This window comes from Sminthopsis crassicaudata, chromosome 4 (assembly GCF_048593235.1).
Source record: "Sminthopsis crassicaudata isolate SCR6 chromosome 4, ASM4859323v1, whole genome shotgun sequence".
NCBI lineage: Eukaryota > Metazoa > Chordata > Mammalia > Dasyuromorphia > Dasyuridae > Sminthopsis > Sminthopsis crassicaudata.
In genome coordinates this window covers 277709347-277727669 of record NC_133620.1, presented here as the reverse complement: position 1 = coordinate 277727669, position 18323 = coordinate 277709347, and the positions used below count along the sequence as shown (strand labels likewise).

At 44.8% G+C, this 18323-nt stretch overlaps 1 protein-coding gene across 1 annotated transcript; it reads left to right on the top strand.

Moving 5' to 3' along the window:
• Nucleotides 1–737: 737 nt before the first annotated feature.
• GUCA1A (guanylate cyclase activator 1A) lies at nt 738–16664 on the top strand. The gene is made up of 4 exons (XM_074310929.1): nt 738–1253; nt 7371–7520; nt 15969–16062; nt 16443–16664. Exons 1-4 carry the CDS (start codon nt 1053–1055, stop codon nt 16595–16597), a joined length of 600 nt encoding a protein of 199 aa, XP_074167030.1. The 5' UTR covers nt 738–1052; the 3' UTR covers nt 16598–16664.
• The last annotated feature ends 1659 nt before the right edge of the window (nt 16665–18323 follow it).

Here is an 18323-nt window from a genome sequence, read left to right as displayed (position 1 = left end):
TTAAAAGAAAAATGGAAAATAGATCCTGGATTCAAATTTTGACTCTGGCACCTAATATTTGTATGATTGTTGTTCAATTATATCCAACTCTTTGTGGTCCTAAGGACCATATATATTTATGGGGTTTTCTTGTCAAACTAGAATGGTTAACCATTTCCTTATCTATCAGATCAAGGCAAAAAGAAATTCAGGGACTTGTCAAAAATTACACAGCTAATTAAATATCCAAGACTACATTTGAACTCAGATCTTCCTGACTTTATCTGGTAAACTTTATCTATTTACCTCCAAGGTAAACAGAGGTTAAGGGATTTGTCCAAGATCATATGTCTGAGGTCCAATAAAATTCACTTCTTCCTGACTGAAGGTCTAATGCTCTCTCTGTGTCACCTAGTTGTCTTAGCTTTTAAGGGGGATTCTCACAGTCTAACAGGTCCTACCTTTGACCAGTCAGAGTAAAGGGGGCTGCGGTCCATTTCCTCCTATACCCAACTCTCCTCCCCTATCCCTGCAAGAGGAGATTAGGACATTATTGTTCGTTAAGAAAATCTGGGCACCTGTTCTCTGAGGGTTTAATCCCTGGCACTCCCTTCTGTCTCCTTCTTTCTATTTTCACCTGATCTCCCTTGGATGTCAGCCCCATTGGCTACTCAAGGATTTAGTGTGGGGTTTTAACATGGGGGGGGGGCTGTCAGAAGATGATGGGATAGGTCTTTCACCTGGGGGAGGGGAGAAAAGAAGGCAGACACTAGATGTAGGAATTAAGACTAATGTGCTAGCTGTCCAAGCCTTCTTTCTGCCCTTGAGCTAATTTGTTTTTCTCTGCTTCTCCCTTGCAACCATCCAATTCCTCCTCCATTACAGTGTCCAGGAGTTCCCGTGTACTTGCTGCTTGAAAGAGGAAACTTATTTGTTTGTGTGAATGTGTGTGTTCAGTGAGAAGGGAACGGTTTAAAACGGATTGTATGTCCCATTGAAAAGAAGAAAGGGAGCAAGTTCTGACCTAACCTCAACCTTCTCATCAGCTTACCGGTAAAATCTTAGGAGAGAAGATGGGGAACGTCATGGAAGGGAAGACAGTGGAGGAGCTGAGCAGCACTGAATGCCACCAGTGGTACAAGAAGTTCATGACCGAGTGTCCATCTGGCCAGCTCACGCTGTATGAGTTCAGACAATTCTTTGGCTTGAAAAACCTGAGTCCCTCAGCTAGCGAGTATGTCGAGCAGATGTTTGAGACATTTGACTTCAACAAGGTGAGTGGAGACAAAGGAGATCAAGCAGCCCAAGAAGTCTTGGAAGGCAGATTATAGCATCATAGGAGGAGCAAATTATTTCATCCCTCTGGGCCTCAGTTTCCCCTTCTATGAAATAAGGAGGTTGCAATTCTATTATTTTAGCAGTGAGAGGGAAGCTTAGAAATCATGACCCCATTTTCTTAGCAAAGATATGGAGTGGTTTGCCATTTCCATCTCCTTTTACAAATAAGGAAACTGAGAGAAACAGGATTGAGTGACTTTCCCTTAGTCATACAGCTAGTAAATGTCCTAAGCCAGATTTGAACTCAGGAAGATGGCTTCAGGCTGGGCACTCTATGCACTGTGCCCCTTATAGGTTAGACAGAGTTAATGATATAAATGAAAGCATTCATATGGAGCAAGTCTGGAAGCTTGAAATTTAATTTTGACTCTGCCACAACTTTAGAGAGAGGAAACTAAGAATAGATTTGTGATTTTATTAGGATAAGGAACTCCCTTATACCAGGGAGGATATTTTATATAGCCTTTGAGAGTTACCTAGAACATTTCTGTACCTTATATAGACCTTGAGAGTTGCCTAGAACTTTAGGAGCTTACTGCCTCAAATCTCACAGCCAGTTATGGGTCAAAGGTGGGACTGGAACCTAGGTCCTCTTAGGCCATTTGTGGTGGTAGAGAAGCTGCATTGAAACCATTATCTTGTCTGACTTTTGGATAAATTCACTTAACTTCTGTGTCATTTTTTCTTTATCTGTAAGGGAAATTAAGTTCCATTCTGATGCTTCATGGTATATGAAGGTGACTCTTGGATCTCTAAGGCAATACCAAGGAAGTTCTAGAGGGACCTGCCAAGCTGGACTAGCCTATTAGAACCTTAAGGAATCTTCATGACATGTGGGAGCACTAGAATGGAACTTCATTTCCCATTTACTGAAGACCAGTTATTGAGTGATTTCCCCAAAACCACAGAATATTTATTGTCTTGTCACTAGATGGATTGCTTGTTCTATAGGCATTTGTCCAATGTACCTCATGAAAAGGATATGACTTGGAGGGATTTTCATTGGTATAGTTTGGGGGTGAGAGTGGGAGAAATACCCACACAGGTAAAATCCCAGCACTTTCAAAGTATAAACATTTTTTAAAAATTGAAAATAAAATCTGGCCTCAGAAGTATCTAAAGCAATGGAAGTACTAATATAAATTCTTATTAAGACTACCTTTTTCCACTGCCCTCTGGATTCAGGACAGACCACCATTGCCCTCAATAAAAATAAACAAGCCTAAATCACACCCTTTTCCTGCCTCCCTGACTCAGGCAAGGGCTGCAGGCCCTGAGAGAAATTGTTCGCCTAGTCTGATAATGAAATAATAAATTATCTTTTTTTTCCCCCTGGGACCAGGATTAAGTAAGAAAAAGTTTGGGAGAGTTCTATTGACTCTCACATGGGTCTATAAGAGACACTGGGGAGCCTGGGGGGGGTGGTGCTATTTTCAATTCACATAAAGTAGATTATGGATTTGGGGCAATGGAAATAGAAAGACTTTCAGTCTGCTGATTGAAGCTTTTTCCTGGGGAAGCTGGGGGGAGGAAAAATAGCCAAGGTAGGAGGGAGCTGAGTCATCCAGACAATGGGTGAAAAGAAACAGAGAAAGGAACAATCCAGTCAGAGAAGCAGCTGTAGGGAAATGGGAGTTACTTGTAGTGGTATGGACAGATGTCTAGAATCCACAGGTGGGAATATTAGCAGGGAGAAGGGGAGAATAACCTCAGCAGTAGCACTTTAACAGCCTAACAACTCAGACTGGAACCCTAAGGAGCCCATGGGGAGCACTTGAAGCTTATGTAACAAATATGAAGCTCTTCTCCAAGATAAGAGATTTGTAACCCCCATACATCAGTGGTGGTTTTGATCCATATGGGCTATTAGCTGAGATTACCCCATAAAAGTCAGAGGAAGAAGAAATGAACAGTTGTGGTCATTGACTTTCTGCCAATAGATATAGCCTGATAACAATCAGGCAGTTGGTGGTACAGTGCTGGGTCTGCAGTTAGAAAGACCTGACTTTAAATTTTACCTCAATCACTAGCTGTGTGACCCTGGGCCATTCATAACTTTTATAAGTCTTCAACTATAGGGAGATAATAATAGCTTTTTCCTTTTTTCTCACCTTGGGGAGAGGAGAAAGCAGTTAGCATGGTACTTGGCATATATATATTAGGGATAATTCAAATCTGGAATGGAAGACCCAAATTCTTTATTTGCTTCTATTCATTTCATCACTAATTTATATTTTGTGCAGGAACATGTGAATGAATAAATATAAAATGAATATACATTTTTATATTTTAAAAATTAATTTTGGAGATAGTAGATTCTAGTAACTAAAAAGAACAGGATAGATTTCCTATTATTGTTATTCAATCTTAATCGAGTTTAACTTTGTGACCCCATTTGGGGTTTTCTTGGCAAAGAGACTGTAGTGACTTGCTTTTTTTTCCTCCAGCTCATTTTACAAATGAGAAAACTAAGGCAAACAGGGTCACATGGCTAGAAAGTGTGTAAGACTACATTTGAACTTAGAAGATGAGTCTTCTTGACTCCAGGTCAGGCACTGTATCTACTGCAGCACCACCTAGCTGCCCTTAGGCTTTCAATCAATTTTAAACTGATCAGAGAATCAGATTTAAAGTTAGGAGGGATTTTTGAGGCCATCAGGCCTCCACATTTTCCAGCAAGATTGGCTAAGACCAGTTTGGCAGGATCACAGCATACAAGGGGATGGGATAACAAATATTAATCCAACTGTTTTACTATCAGCTTTCCCTGGCCTTAGATGAAGCTAGGTGCTGATTAGTGTGAACCTCTTGAAGTGGTTGAATGCATTTTAATTGACATTATCTAAAATTATATTTTTTCTACCAATGGTCATTGGTTCCAGTCCAGTGGAAATTTGCAATGAGAACTTGAATAGTGCCCCCATATCATGGAGATTCATTATTCTCATTATGGAGATCTAGTTGTATTCAATCCTGGGCGACTCCCACTCATGTCATCCTGTAACCAGATGAAAAAGACAGGAGAGGTAGAGTCAGAGCCCTGGGGGAGAGAGAAGGGCATCAGTTTACAGTAATACTATCCCAGAACTGATAATATTCTCTGCTGGCTGGAAGTAGGAAGAGACCTATTCCGGGTGATTTGAGGTCCTCAATCCAAGTGTCTTCCCTAGCCTGTCTTAGTAGAGTTTCTTCTTTGATGGGCAGCTAGGTGGCGCTGCAATGGATAAACTGCCAAGCCTGGAGTCAGAAAGATTCATTTTCCTGAGTTAAAATTTGACCTCAGATAGCCACTGTATAACTCTGGGCAAGTCACTTCACCCTGTTTGCCTCAGTTTCCTTACCTGTCAAAGAAGCTGGAGAAGTAAATGGCAAACTACTCTAGTATCTCTGTCAAGAAAACTACAAATGGGGAGTAAGACACTGCTGAAATGAACCAGTAACAACAAAACTAAATGTACATTTGTTATCTGGAAGGGCCCCAATAACTCTTTAATCCTGTATTAGTTTATCATATGAGCTAGCCTTTCACCTTGAAGGCTAGGACATGAAAGAGACATTTTGATTCTTGGCTTCCTTATTTCTCTTTTGTCGTGGTTCAGCTGAGGATGTCAGCTCCTCTGGGAAGCCTGTTTTTGATCTCTCTTCTTGTTAATGTTCTTTCTTTCATCAAATTATCTTTTATTTACTTCTCTGTGCATTTGGAGTATCCCTCTCTCTACTTCATCCCTTGTAGAATGTAAGCTCCTTGAGGACAGGGACTGTTTTTCATTTTGACTTTGTGCCAAGTGCCTCCTATAATGCTTTTTAACAGATATAACACCTTTTAATTTTTCTCTCCCAACAGGATTCATAAGGAAATGTGTAGAAATATGAATGTAGATATATAACAAAAAATATTGTTTTTACATATACCTGGGGAAAATGAAAAGAAAATTAAAACAAAACAAATTTCAGTAACAACAGTAATAGTAAATAAGTAATAAATAAAAATAGTAAAAAAACAAGTAGGTGGAACAGTGGATCTGGAGACAGGAAGACCTGAATTCAATCTGACTTCATATATTTTTTTTTCTTTGTGTGACTCTGGGAAAGTCACTAACCTCTTTCTTCCTCAGTTTCCTGAAAATATAAATAAAATAGAGATAATAGCATTTATCTGAGTTGTGAAAACCAAAGGAAGCGGTATTTGTAAAACATTTTGTAACTTTAAAACTCTATATAAATGCCAAATTTTTACTGTTATTGTCACAAGGTAATGAGTGCTTAGTTCCAAATGAACAGAACAGATAGAAAGGGTAATGGAATTTAGGAGAGGGAAAGATTGACTCCTGAGAATTGAAGTGGTCAAGCTCCATGAAAGGCTTCAAACTGCATGCAAAAATTAACATGGCTCTTTTTGATATGTGAAATACTTGGACATGGTCCTTGGGAAAATATGTTTAACTTCCCCTTGGGACCTAGGAACACCAATATGTGTGAACTAGACACACTTAGCAGCATCGTTCAATATATTTCCTATCCCAGTGATCTTCTGGTAAATGTTTAACTGAAAATGTTTGACCCATTAAAAAATTTAATTTGCATTATTTTTCCTCTATTCTTATATTCTGAGGGGAGAGAAAACATGAAAATAACTGGATTTTCATGTTGTCTGGCCCCTCAGATTACAAAGTCTTTGAGAACAGGTATTGACTTATACCTTTCTTTGTATTTCTAGGATTTAGCACAATGTCTGGCACATAGTAGGGCATTTCTAATAAATGCAAGTAGACTGATTGATGGGATGATGGAAAGTTTAAATAATAACATCTTTATGTAACTTATAGGAGGGAGGTAGCTAGGTAGTATATTGGATATAGCACTGGACCTGGAGTCAGGAACATCTGAGTTTAAATTCAGCCTCAGATAGATACTAGTTATGTGTTCCTAGGCAAGTTACTTAGTCTCTGCCTGCTTCATTTTCCTCATTTGTAAAGTGAGGGAAATAATAATATCTCCCTTTTAGGTTTGTTGTGAGGATCAAATGAAATAGTATTTGTAAAGGTTTTTGCAAATTTTAAGGTGATATGTAAGTGTTGACCTGAGTTCAAATATTAACAAGTCATTTATTCTTGTTTGCCTCCATTTCCTTATCTGTAAAATGAACTGGAGAAGGAAATGGGAAATTACTTCATTATTTTTGCCAATAAAACCTCAAATGGGGTCACACAACTGAAAAATAACAATACTCTTGGATAAAAATCTGATGAAAAATAGTATAAGATAAATACATTAAAGAGTTATTAATTAATATGCCAGTGAAGGTCAAGAGGGAGAACAGGTTGTTATTGACAAGGGTGGCAGTCATTTCAGCTTGGGACTTGTATTACAGAATTCTTAGACAGTAGGTCTTGATGAAATGGGAACAGACAGGCAAGTGCTGGTATTTGGGGGAAGGATGCCAAACAAGACCACATTAACTGACATATTTCTATCATAGTTTACACACTTCTAAAGAGCTTTATGGTTTTCAAAGAGATTTTCTTAAATAGTCCTATAAAATAGCTTATATTATGCCCAATTTAACCTTCAGAAAAGTGAAGAGTGGAGGACCAAAAAGAATAACAGATTTACACGTCCTCACACAGCATACCAGAGGAGGTGCTCAAAGCTAGGTCTTGTCTGAGTCCAAGTCCAAGACCAGATTTGAATTCAGGAAAATGAGTCTTCCTGATTTCAGGCCTACACTCTAAATGACCATTGGCCCATTTAACTGTTCACTTATTACAATAGCCAATTTTATCAGAGGTAGGAAGGGAGGAGTCCATAGATGATTTATTTATTTTTTTAATTAATTAATTATTTTTTTTCCCTGAGGCTGGGATTATGACTTGCCCAGGGTCACACAGCTAGGAAGTGTGTCTGAGATCATATTTGAACTCCGGTCCTCCTGAATTCAGGGCTGGTGCTCTACGCACTGTGCCACCTAGCTGCCCCCCCCTCTTTTTTTTTTTAAAGGAAAAGAATGTGTTTGAGTTAGGAATCCCTTAACAAACCTGTCTGTTTCTGCCTAGGATGGTTACATTGACTTTATGGAGTATGTGGCAGCTCTGAGTCTCGTCTTGAAAGGGAAAGTGGAACAGAAGCTTCGCTGGTACTTTAAATTGTATGATGTGGACGGCAATGGCTGCATTGACCAAGCAGAGCTGCTCAACATCATCCGGGTAACTTAAGGTGACCAGACAGTCTGGTTTGGACCAGACTGGCCCAGTTATTCTAATAACCTGGGCATGCATCCTGGGAAATTCCTATTTGATCCTTTGAACTAGGAATATAGCTATAGGTTCATTGTGAAGCTCTCTTCTTTATACTGTGAATGATCATATTTGAGATCCCCATCTAACTAAAATATGATTATAGGCCAACTGTGAAGTCCTTTTCCTTACTCTATTATAATGCTTAAGACTTTGACTATAGCTCTAGACCCCTTTTCCAGATCAGCCCTAGAAGAAAATTTTCTCTAGTCCTTGCTTTAGGCTTTTTGGAGAAGGGAAGAGATAGAAATAATCTCTTTTTATAACATCTTGCTTAACCACAGTTAATGGTATGCTGGTAAATATTTAACAAGTGGCTCTCTGAAGAAAAAAATGTACTTATAACAAACTTGTAATTTTAATTTTCAGTTGTTGGTGTTCACTTGTTTCAGTCATGTCCAACTTTTTGTGACCTGATTTGGTGTTTTCTTGACAAAGATACTGAAATGGTTTGCTATTTTCTTCTTCAGATCATTTTACAGATGAGGGAACTGAGGCAAACAAGGTGAAGTGACTTGCCAACAGTCATGCATCTAGGAAGTGTCTGAGGCTGGATTTGAACTCGGGAAGATGAATTTTTGTGACTTTAAATCCAGCACTCTCTATCTACTGTGCCACCTAAGTGCTCCATAATCAATGCAATTAATATTTTATCACTTACTTTAAATTTAATCAATCAATGAAATAATAAACCAACCTTGGATGTTAGCTTTTCCTCACTTCTGAAATATATATTTCACATTGAAAGTTTGCATAGCCCTAGTCCCATCCTACTCCCACTCTTTTTCTCTTCTTTTACTGGCTAGTTAGGAATAAGTTTTTAGCACTTGGTATCTACTACCTCCAATCCCACCCACTTTCCTCTCTCTTGAAGGGATTAGAAAGTCTGGAAACAGCTGCCTTGATTGACTACTGTAGGTATGGAGAAGGGAGCAGCATAGGCTAAGAAGTGTTGAATTTGGCTCTTCGGTTGCTCTATTAATAAGTGTTTTTATTTTTAATTAAAAATATATTTTTAATTTTGATAATTTTTTTAAAACATGCAAAGATAGTTTTAACATTCACCCTTGCAAAATCTTGTGTTCCAATTGTTTTCATTTCCTTCCCCCAACCCCTCTCAGCAAATAATCCAATGTAGGCTAAATGTGCAATTCTTCTAAATATATTTCTAAATTTATCGCACTGCACAAGAAAAATCAGATCAAAAGGGAAAAGATATGAGAAAGAAAAAAAAAGCAAGGAAACAACTGAAAATATTATGTTGTGATCCATATTCAGTCCCCACAGTCTTCTTTCTGTATACAAATGGCTTTCATAAGTCTATTGGAATTCACCTGAGTCACTTGGCTATTGAAAACTGACCATTAGAATTGAACATTACATAATCTTTCAGCGTTGTTGTGTTCAACATTAAACTCTTCCTGTTTAGTCTCAGTGGACAGATCTAGGAGCAATGGGCAGGAAGACCCCTAGCTCTGGAGTCAGATATCAGACTTGGGTTCTAGTATCAGGTTTGATGTTTACTACCTACACGAGTTTGGGAAAGCTAATTATCTTCCCTTGGCCTCGGTTCCCTCATCCACATGATTAGGGGTAAGTGTCAAAGGGTATCTGGGGTAACTTCCCAGCTTGGATCCTTCTTTTAGGCATGTGTGGTTAGGATGGTCAGGAAGACCAGTGTTAAAGTAACTACTCAAATACTTAATAGATGTCTCAGGGCAGGTCACTTCTCCATTCCTCAACTTTCCCTATCAGAATCCTTATCTTGGTGCCTCAGTTTTCTCATCTGTAATTAGAGGGGGTTGGATTCCACAGGCTCTCAGGTCAGATTATTTAAATTTTTTTTTTTTTCTTGAGGCTAGGGTTAAGTGACTTGCCCAGGGTCACACAGCTAGGAAGTGTTGAGTATCTGAGGTCAGATTTGAACTCGGGTCCTCCTGAATTCAAGGCTGGTGTTCCATCCACTGCACCACCTAGCTGCCCCCAGATTATTTAATTTCTCAGTGCCTCAGTTTCCTCAGCCATTAAAAGAGGTATTTGAAGTCAGTTTGGAGATTCTTTCCCCTGTAGGTCCATGAGCCTATGAAGTTGTAAAGAGGAACAATTAGGAAAGACTTCTAAATAATTACAAGTGTCCAAAGGTGGGCTGGGCTGAATTCCATCAGTAGTTGCGCTTCCTTAAAAGTCTTCAGGAAAAGGCCGGACGCCCTCTTGTGGCAGATGTTTGTAGTGTAACTTCCTTTTCTAGTACAAGCTAAACTGGGCGGTAGTGGGGGTCCCCTGCCCTGCGCGATTCTGTCATTTGCCTCTCTCCATATAGTCGCTCTCTGTTTTCTCATCTATAAAAGAAGATAATTATTCTATTCCCAGCTCACACGGTCACTGGGGGAGAGCGGTGTGCAAATCTTAGGGCTCTGTTTACCTGTGAATTATTGTCCTTGTGTGGCCTCAAGAGGCTGTGAGGATCAAATGAGAATCAAGGTGGAAGAAGGACTAGGGAGTGTGAGACCGGATGGTCACAGGAATCAAGCTTCTGAGGAGTAAGGGCTGTCCATTACCTTTTTTTTGGTATCAGTTTTCTCATCTGTAATTAGAGGGGGTTGGACTCCACAGGCTCTCAGGTCAGATTATTTAAATTTTTTTTTTCTTGAGGCTGGGTTAAAGGGACTTGCCCAGGGTCACACAGCTAGGAAGTGTTGAGTATCTGAGGCCAGATTTGAACTCGGGTCCTCCTGAATTCAAGGCTGGTGCTCCATCCACTGCACCACCTAGCTGCCCCTGAAAAATGTATACCAGACTACCCACTGGAACACAGAAGGGAGCTTAGAGGAAGGACTTTAGAACATAGTGTTAGAGGGAACTTAGAACATAGAATGTTAAACACAGAGGGGGCTGGAAGGGAGCTTAGAACATAGAATGTTAAACACAGAGGGGGCTGGAAGGGAGCTTAGAACATAGAATGTTAGACACAGGGGGCTGGAAGGGAGCTTAGAACATAAAATGTTAGACAAAGAGGGGGCTGGAAGGGAGCTTAGAACACAGAATGTTAGACACAGAGGGGGCTGGAAGGGAGCTTAGAACATAGAATGTTAGACACAGAGAGGGCTGGAAGGGAGCTTAGAACATAGAATGTTAGACACAGAGGGGGCTGGAAGGGAGCTTAGAACATAGAATGTTAGACACAGAGGGGGCTGGAAGGGAGCTTAGAACACAGAATGTTAGACACAGAGGGGGCTGGAAGGGAGCTCAGAACACAGAATGTTAGACACAGAGGGGGCTGGAAGGGAGCTTAGAACATAGGATGTTAGACACAGAGGGGGCTGGAAGGGAGCTTAGAACATAGGATGTTAGGCACAGAGGGGGCTGGAAGGGAGCTTAGAACATAGAATGTTAGACACAGAGGGGGCTGGAAGGGAGCTTAGAACACAGAATGTTAGACACAGAGGGGGCTGGAAGGGAGCTCAGAACACAGAATGTTAGACACAGAGGGGGCTGGAAGGGAGCTTAGAACACAGAATGTTAGACACAGAGGGGGCTGGAAGGGAGCTTAGAACATAGGATGTTAGACACAGAGGGGGCTGGAAGGGAGCTTAGAACATAGAATGTTAGACACAGAGGGGGCTGGAAGGGAGCTTAGAACACAGAATGTTAGACACAGAGGGGGCTGGAAGGGAGCTTAGAACACAGAATGTTAGGCACAGAGGGGGCTGGAAGGGAGCTTAGAACATAGAATGTTACACACAGAGGGGGCTGGAAGGGAGCTCAGAACATAGAATGTTAGACACAGAGGGGGCTGGAAGGGAGCTTAGAACACAGAATGTTAGACACAGAGGGGGCTGGAAGGGAGCTTAGAACATAGGATGTTAGGCACAGAGGGGGCTGGAAGGGAGCTTAGAACATAGGATGTTAGGCACAGAGGGGGCTGGAAGGGAGCTTAGAACATAGAATGTTAGACACAGAGGGGGCTGGAAGGGAGCTCAGAACATAGGATGTTAGACACAGAGGGGGCTGGAAGGGAGCTTAGAACACAGAATGTTAGACACAGAGGGGGCTGGAAGGGAGCTCAGAACATAGGATGTTAGACACAGAGGGGGGTGGAAGGGAGCTTAGAACACAGAATGTTAGACACAGAGGGGGCTGGAAGGGAGCTCAGAACACAGAATGTTAGACACAGAGGGGGCTGGAAGGGAGCTCAGAACACAGAATGTTAGACACAGAGGGGGCTGGAAGGGAGCTCAGAACACAGAATGTTAGACACAGAGGGGGCTGGAAGGGAGCTTAGAACATAGGATGTTAGACACAGAGGGGGCTGGAAGGGAGCTTAGAACACAGAATGTTAGACACAGAGGGGGCTGGAAGGGAGCTCAGAACATAGAATGTTAGACAGAGGGGGCTGGAAGGGAGCTCAGAACACAGAATGTTAGACACAGAGGGGGCTGGAAGGGAGCTTAGAACATAGGATGTTAGACACAGAGGGGGCTGGAAGGGAGCTTAGAACACAGAATGTTAGACACAGAGGGGGCTGGAAGGGAGCTTAGAACATAGAATGTTAGACACAGAGGGGGCTGGAAGGGAGCTTAGAACATAGAATGTTAGACACAGAGGGGGCTGGAAGGGAGCTTAGAACATAGAATGTTAGACACAGAGGGGGCTGGAAGGGAGCTTAGAACATAGAATGTTAGACACAGAGGGGGCTGGAAGGGAGCTCAGAACATAGGATGTTAGACACAGAGGGGGCTGGAAGGGAGCTTAGAACATAGAATGTTAGACACAGAGGGGGCTGGAAGGGAGCTTAGAACATAGAATGTTAGACACAGAGGGGGCTGGAAGGGAGCTTAGAACATAGAATGTTAGACACAGAGGGGGCTGGAAGGGAGCTTAGAACATAGAATGTTAGACACAGAGGGGGCTGGAAGGGAGCTTAGAACATAGAATGTTAGACACAGAGGGGGCTGGAAGGGAGCTCAGAACATAGGATGTTAGACACAGAGGGGGCTGGAAGGGAGCTTAGAACATAGAATGTTAGACACAGAGGGGGCTGGAAGGGAGCTTAGAACATAGAATGTTAGACACAGAGGGGGCTGGAAGGGAGCTTAGAACATAGAATGTTAGACACAGAGGGGGCTGGAAGGGAGCTTAGAACATAGAATGTTAGACACAGAGGGGGCTGGAAGGGAGCTCAGAACATAGAATGTTAGACACAGAGGGGGCTGGAAGGGAGCTCAGAACATAGGATGTTAGACACAGAGGGGGCTGGAAGGGAGCTCAGAACATAGAATGTTAGACACAGAGGGGGCTGGAAGGGAGCTCAGAACATAGAATGTTAGACACAGAGGGGGCTGGAAGGGAGCTCAGAACATAGAATGTTAGACACAGAGGGGGCTGGAAGGGAGCTCAGAACATAGAATGTTAGACACAGAGGGGGCTGGAAGGGAGCTTAGAACATAGAATGTTAGACACAGAGGGGGCTGGAAGGGAGCTTAGAACATAGAATGTTAGACACAGAGGGGGCTGGAAGGGAGCTTAGAACATAGAATGTTAGACACAGAGGGGGCTGGAAGGGAGCTCAGAACATAGAATGTTAGACACAGAGGGGGCTGGAAGGGAGCTTAGAACATAGAATGTTAGACACAGAGGGGGCTGGAAGGGAGCTTAGAACATAGAATGTTAGACACAGAGGGGGCTGGAAGGGAGCTTAGAACATAGAATGTTAGACACAGAGGGGGCTGGAAGGGAGCTTAGAACATAGGATGTTAGACACAGAGGGGGCTGGAAGGGAGCTTAGAACACAGAATGTTAGACACAGAGGGGGCTGGAAGGGAGCTTAGAACATAGTATGTTAGACACAGAGGGGGCTGGAAGGGAGCTTAGAACACAGAATGTTAGACACAGAGGGGGCTGGAAGGGAGCTCAGAACATAGAATGTTAGACACAGAGGGGGCTGGAAGGGAGCTCAGAACATAGAATGTTAGACACAGAGGGGGCTGGAAGGGAGCTCAGAACATAGAATGTTAGACACAGAGGGGGCTGGAAGGGAGCTTAGAACATAGAATGTTAGACACAGAGGGGGCTGGAAGGGAGCTCAGAACATAGAATGTTAGACACAGAGGGGGCTGGAAGGGAGCTTAGAACATAGAATGTTAGACACAGAGGGGGCTGGAAGGGAGCTTAGAACATAGAATGTTAGACACAGAGGGGGCTGGAAGGGAGCTTAGAACATAGAATGTTAGACACAGAGGGGGCTGGAAGGGAGCTTAGAACATAGAATGTTAGACACAGAGGGGGCTGGAAGGGAGCTTAGAACACAGAATGTTAGACACAGAGGGGGCTGGAAGGGAGCTTAGAACATAGGATGTTAGACACAGAGGGGGCTGGAAGGGAGCTTAGAACTTAGAATGTTACACACAGTGGGAGCTGGAAGGGAGCTCAGAACACAGAATGTTAGACACAGAGGGGGCTGGAAGGGAGCTTAGAACATAGTATGTTAGACACAGAGGGGGCTGGAAGGGAGCTTAGAACTTAGAATGTTACACACAGTGGGAGCTGGAAGGGAGCTCAGAACACAGAATGTTAGACACAGAGGGGGCTGGAAGGGAGCTTAGAACTTAGAATGTTACACACAGTGGGAGCTGGAAGGGAGCTTGGCAGACAATGCTAGAATAGATAAGACAAACTATCAGAGCTCGAAAATCTTTAAGATTAGAATGATGGAAGGCAGGATGTAAAATTTCAGGGCCGGAAGAGGACTTAGCCTATAGAATGTTAGAACAAAACACAGACTACCCCAAACTGAAGAGAACGGACATCAGTTAGCCAAACCCTTTCGTTTTACAGGGGAGCTGCACAGAAGGGTTAGCCTGTGTGAGGTTACAGAGTGCAGGAGCGGTATTCACTCTCAGTCTGGAATTCTTCCTTTATTGTCACAGACCGAGGACATTTTGCAGGTCTGGTGCTGGGCGTGGCACTGGGGGGACACAGAGGAGTACAAAGCAGGAGACCCGCCCCGGAGTCCCGGACTGAATGAGGGATGAGAGGCCGGGAACTCGGAGATCCGAGGCAGCACTTCTTACAAAGCTCCTGAATCTCTTCTAGCCCACAAAGTTCTGTGATCCTACACTCCATGTGTCCTCGAGGAACTCGCACTCCCTCAGAGAAAACCGAATTGTCACTACCTCTGTCGGTTTTACTCTTACTTTCTCCCTGTCCCTAAAGCAGCCTTCCTCCTTCCCTCTCTTTCCCCACCTCCAAGTCACTGTTCTTCTCCAGGAATGAAGACAAAGCTGCTGCTAGGTTGAGCCTGCACTAACACAGCCCACGAGGAGGCGTTGTCTGTTGTTCAGTTGTTTCAGACCAGTCCCATCTCTGTGCCCGCATTAGGGCTGGGCTTGGCGGAGATACCGAGTGGTTTGCCATTCCCTTCTCCAGCTCATTTCACAGAGGAGGAACCTGAGGCAGACAGTTCAGTGACTTACCCAGGAACAAACAGCCAGGGAGTGTCTGAGGTCACAGTGGAACTCAGCTCCTCCCGACTTCAGGGCTGGAGCCCTAACCACTGCGCCCCCTAGCTGCCCCTACTACAGTAGTTCTCAAGGGCCAAAACCATGCACAGGACAAAGAACTCTTCTCTCCACACAGAGGAGCGATGAGCCTCATTGCTGGGAAGCGGAGCCCTGCTGCTCAAGTCATAGCGTGGCTGTGGCGCTCGGGGAAACAGACTGCAGGGATCTTCTACTTCCGCCTGGGGACAATGAGGCGGCAGTGCATAGAGTACAGATTTAGAGTCAGTTCAAATCTGGTCTCAGACACTTAGCACTTCCTAGCTGTGTGACCCTGGGCAAGTCACTTAGCCCCAGCCTCAGGGAAAACAATGCTGTAATTATCCTTTTGCAGGGACTGTTTGGAAACAACTCATTTTCTTCCAAAGTACAAGCAAAGAAAGCAATTCTTTCTCAGGCCTGCGGTTTGCAAACCCTCCGCTAGGGGGCGCAGTCTGACAAGAAGCCCATCCTGTATTTGGAATCCGACTCATTCCCTTCCCATGTGTAAAGAAAGCGGGGGTCTTTCTCGGTGCTGTAGTCTGCAACGGCCGCAGCCAGAAATCTTTCTGGAAACCGCCGTTCCAGCTCTGTACTTCTCTGGCGCGGGTGTGACCGTAGTCACGCCAGTTTATGAAGGACGAGTTAAGAAGCTACTAGAATTAATGGGAAATGAGGCTCCTTCCAGATTTAATGGTGGCGGCTCGGAACCCTGAGCTGGTCCCGCTGTGCCGCCCGAGTGCCGACACCGCCCCCTTCTCCAGGCTGGTTCTGGGCCGCCCGGCACCCTTCCTCCCCTCATCCCCCTTCTTATTTCCCGTAGGCCATACGGGCCATTAACCCGTGCAGTGACACAACCATGACGGCGGAGGAGTTCACCGAGACAGTGTTTGCCAAGATCGACGTCAATGGGGACGGTAAAGGGGGGACCGTGATGGGGGGCGGGGTGACATCTTTGGGCCCTTTCTCCTTCCGCTCCCTTCTTCTCCCCGGCCGGCGCACACCCTTCTAGCCCGCCACTCGAGCCCCGCCCGCAGCTTCCGGGTGGCCTGTTACACCCAGCCCCGGCCGCGCGTCCCGGGCTCCTCGCGCTCCACGAGGTCTCCCCGAACCTCAGTTCGCTCCCCCCTCCTCCTCCCAACTAGGTCCTTCTGGTCCCGCAGCTTGGATTCTGCCTCGCTCCTCTGTCCTCCCCTCCCCCATCCCTCGGTCCCTCCTTTAACTGCTTCCCAGCCCTGCCCCGGACTCCGCTCCCCGGACTGTGACCCGCCCCCCTCCCGCCTTCCTCCCTCTCCAGGTGAGCTGTCTCTGGAGGAGTTCATGGAGGGGGTGCAGAAGGACAAGATGCTGCTGGACACGCTGACCCGAAGCTTGGACCTCACCCACATCGTCCGCATGATACAGAACAATGGGCAGGGCCCGGACCCGGGGGAGGAGGGGGCGGCTGGCTGAGCCCGGGGGCGCGGCCGCCTCCCCGCGGCGAGTTCTGTGTAAAAATACAGATTGCGCGGCACTCTCGCGGGCTTCGGTCACCTCATTTCGGGCGCTGGCGGGGCGGGGCTGCAGCAGGGCGGGACAGCGGGGGGCGCTCCTGAGTCCGGGAGTCTGGTGCTCGTCCCGGACACTGCTCAGGACTCGGGCAAACCGCTCACCGGCTCAGACGCCCTCTAACCCATCCACAAAGTTAAGGGGCCCGGCTCGGCCCGGCCCCCCGGTTCTGAATCTGCGGTCCTGGGGGGGGTCATTCCTGAGGGTCACGTGGTCTGTCCCACCGGCCAGGAGAAGGGAGCGGCCTGGGGCTGGGCGAATGACCCGCCCAGGGAGTGAGCTGGATCAGTCCTGGCTGGTCCCAGCGCCACAATCTCTATGGTGATTTATTCTATCCCTGACCAGGGCTACTACTACATCCCGGGCCAGTGATCCTCCGCCTCGGCTTCTTCCAGGCTTGTCCTGCGCCCTTCTCCTCCTTGCAAAGTGGGGGTGGGGGATGAGTGGCTGCCGAAGAAGGGAAGGGAAAAACCTCCCAAGTCCTGATTTCCCCCAGGGAGTTCTCAACTTGTCCTGAGTCATTCAATAAATTTAGAAAAACCAAGAAAAATCTCAAAAAAAGATGTCTCCTGAGCCATCCTCGTCCTCAAAGGAAGAAAAAGATTCAAAAAAGAGTGAGGAAGAAGTGACCTCGGGTAAATGGAGGTTTGGTCCATGTTTGGACCGCCCACCCAATTAAGCTCCCTTTAGAAGGTGTGGTGTGTACGTGGACGTTGTGCAGTAGGCCCGCCACGGGGTTGGAAGCAGCCTTATGGGTGTATACATACATGTGCACAGATGTGGATCAGTGTGCTGGATTGTGTCTGAGTGTGAGTGTGTGTGCGTATACATTATATATTTCACATGCTAATCTGTGGTATCCCATTGGGTTTTTATTTTTACCAGTCTTACAAATTGTCTCCATATTTACTTAACATGTTTGAGCGCCTACTATGTACTACCTGCTGTTCCAGGTGTCGTCCGCTCTCTAATCCATCCTCCACACAGTTACTAAGACAATATTACTGAGACCCAGACCTGTCCACATCACCCCCCTGCTCCAAAGCTTGGAGCATCCTGACTTCACTTCCGTCTGTAGGATAAAATACAAACTCCTCAGTCTGATAGTGAAACAAACCTTCTCAGACATACTTCCTTCAATGCACATTCCAGAAAGAAGATTATTCTTATTCTCCAAACTCAAAATGCCATTTCTCACTTCCATCTTCCCCCTTCCCACCTCGTCCAAGTCTTGAGTCAACAAGTGTTAGGCAGTGTTAGGGAAGTGGTCCTTAGGCACATGTTATGAGTGGAAGAGTTCTTCACCACATTTGCATGTGTGGAGAAAAGCCCTGAAAGTGCTCAGGCAGGCACTTTTAAACACAGATATGTAGCCAACGCAAAAAGACTGCTTCTCACCATACGCAGCCTCTAGGAAATATTCATCTTAATTAAGTCCAAACATGTACCAAACCTCCATTATGCCAGAAGGCATTTCTTTCTCAACTCTTTTTTGAATCTTTTTCTTCCTTCGTGGAAAAAGTGTCTCAGGAACCATCTCTTTTTGATATTTTCATTGGTCTTTCTAGATGTTTATCTCTCTCCAGTTAACTTGTATAGCCAACATGGTACTCAATTTTTGATTCTTATG

Coding starts and splice junctions, on each gene's coding strand:
- GUCA1A (XM_074310929.1), top strand. CDS start 1,053: ATGGGGAACGTCATGGAAGGGAAGACAGTGGAGGAGCTGAGCAGCACT. Junction 1,254..7,370: donor AGACATTTGACTTCAACAAG/GTGAGTGGAGAC, acceptor GTTTCTGCCTAG/GATGGTTACATTGACTTTAT. Junction 7,521..15,968: donor AGCTGCTCAACATCATCCGG/GTAACTTAAGGT, acceptor TATTTCCCGTAG/GCCATACGGGCCATTAACCC.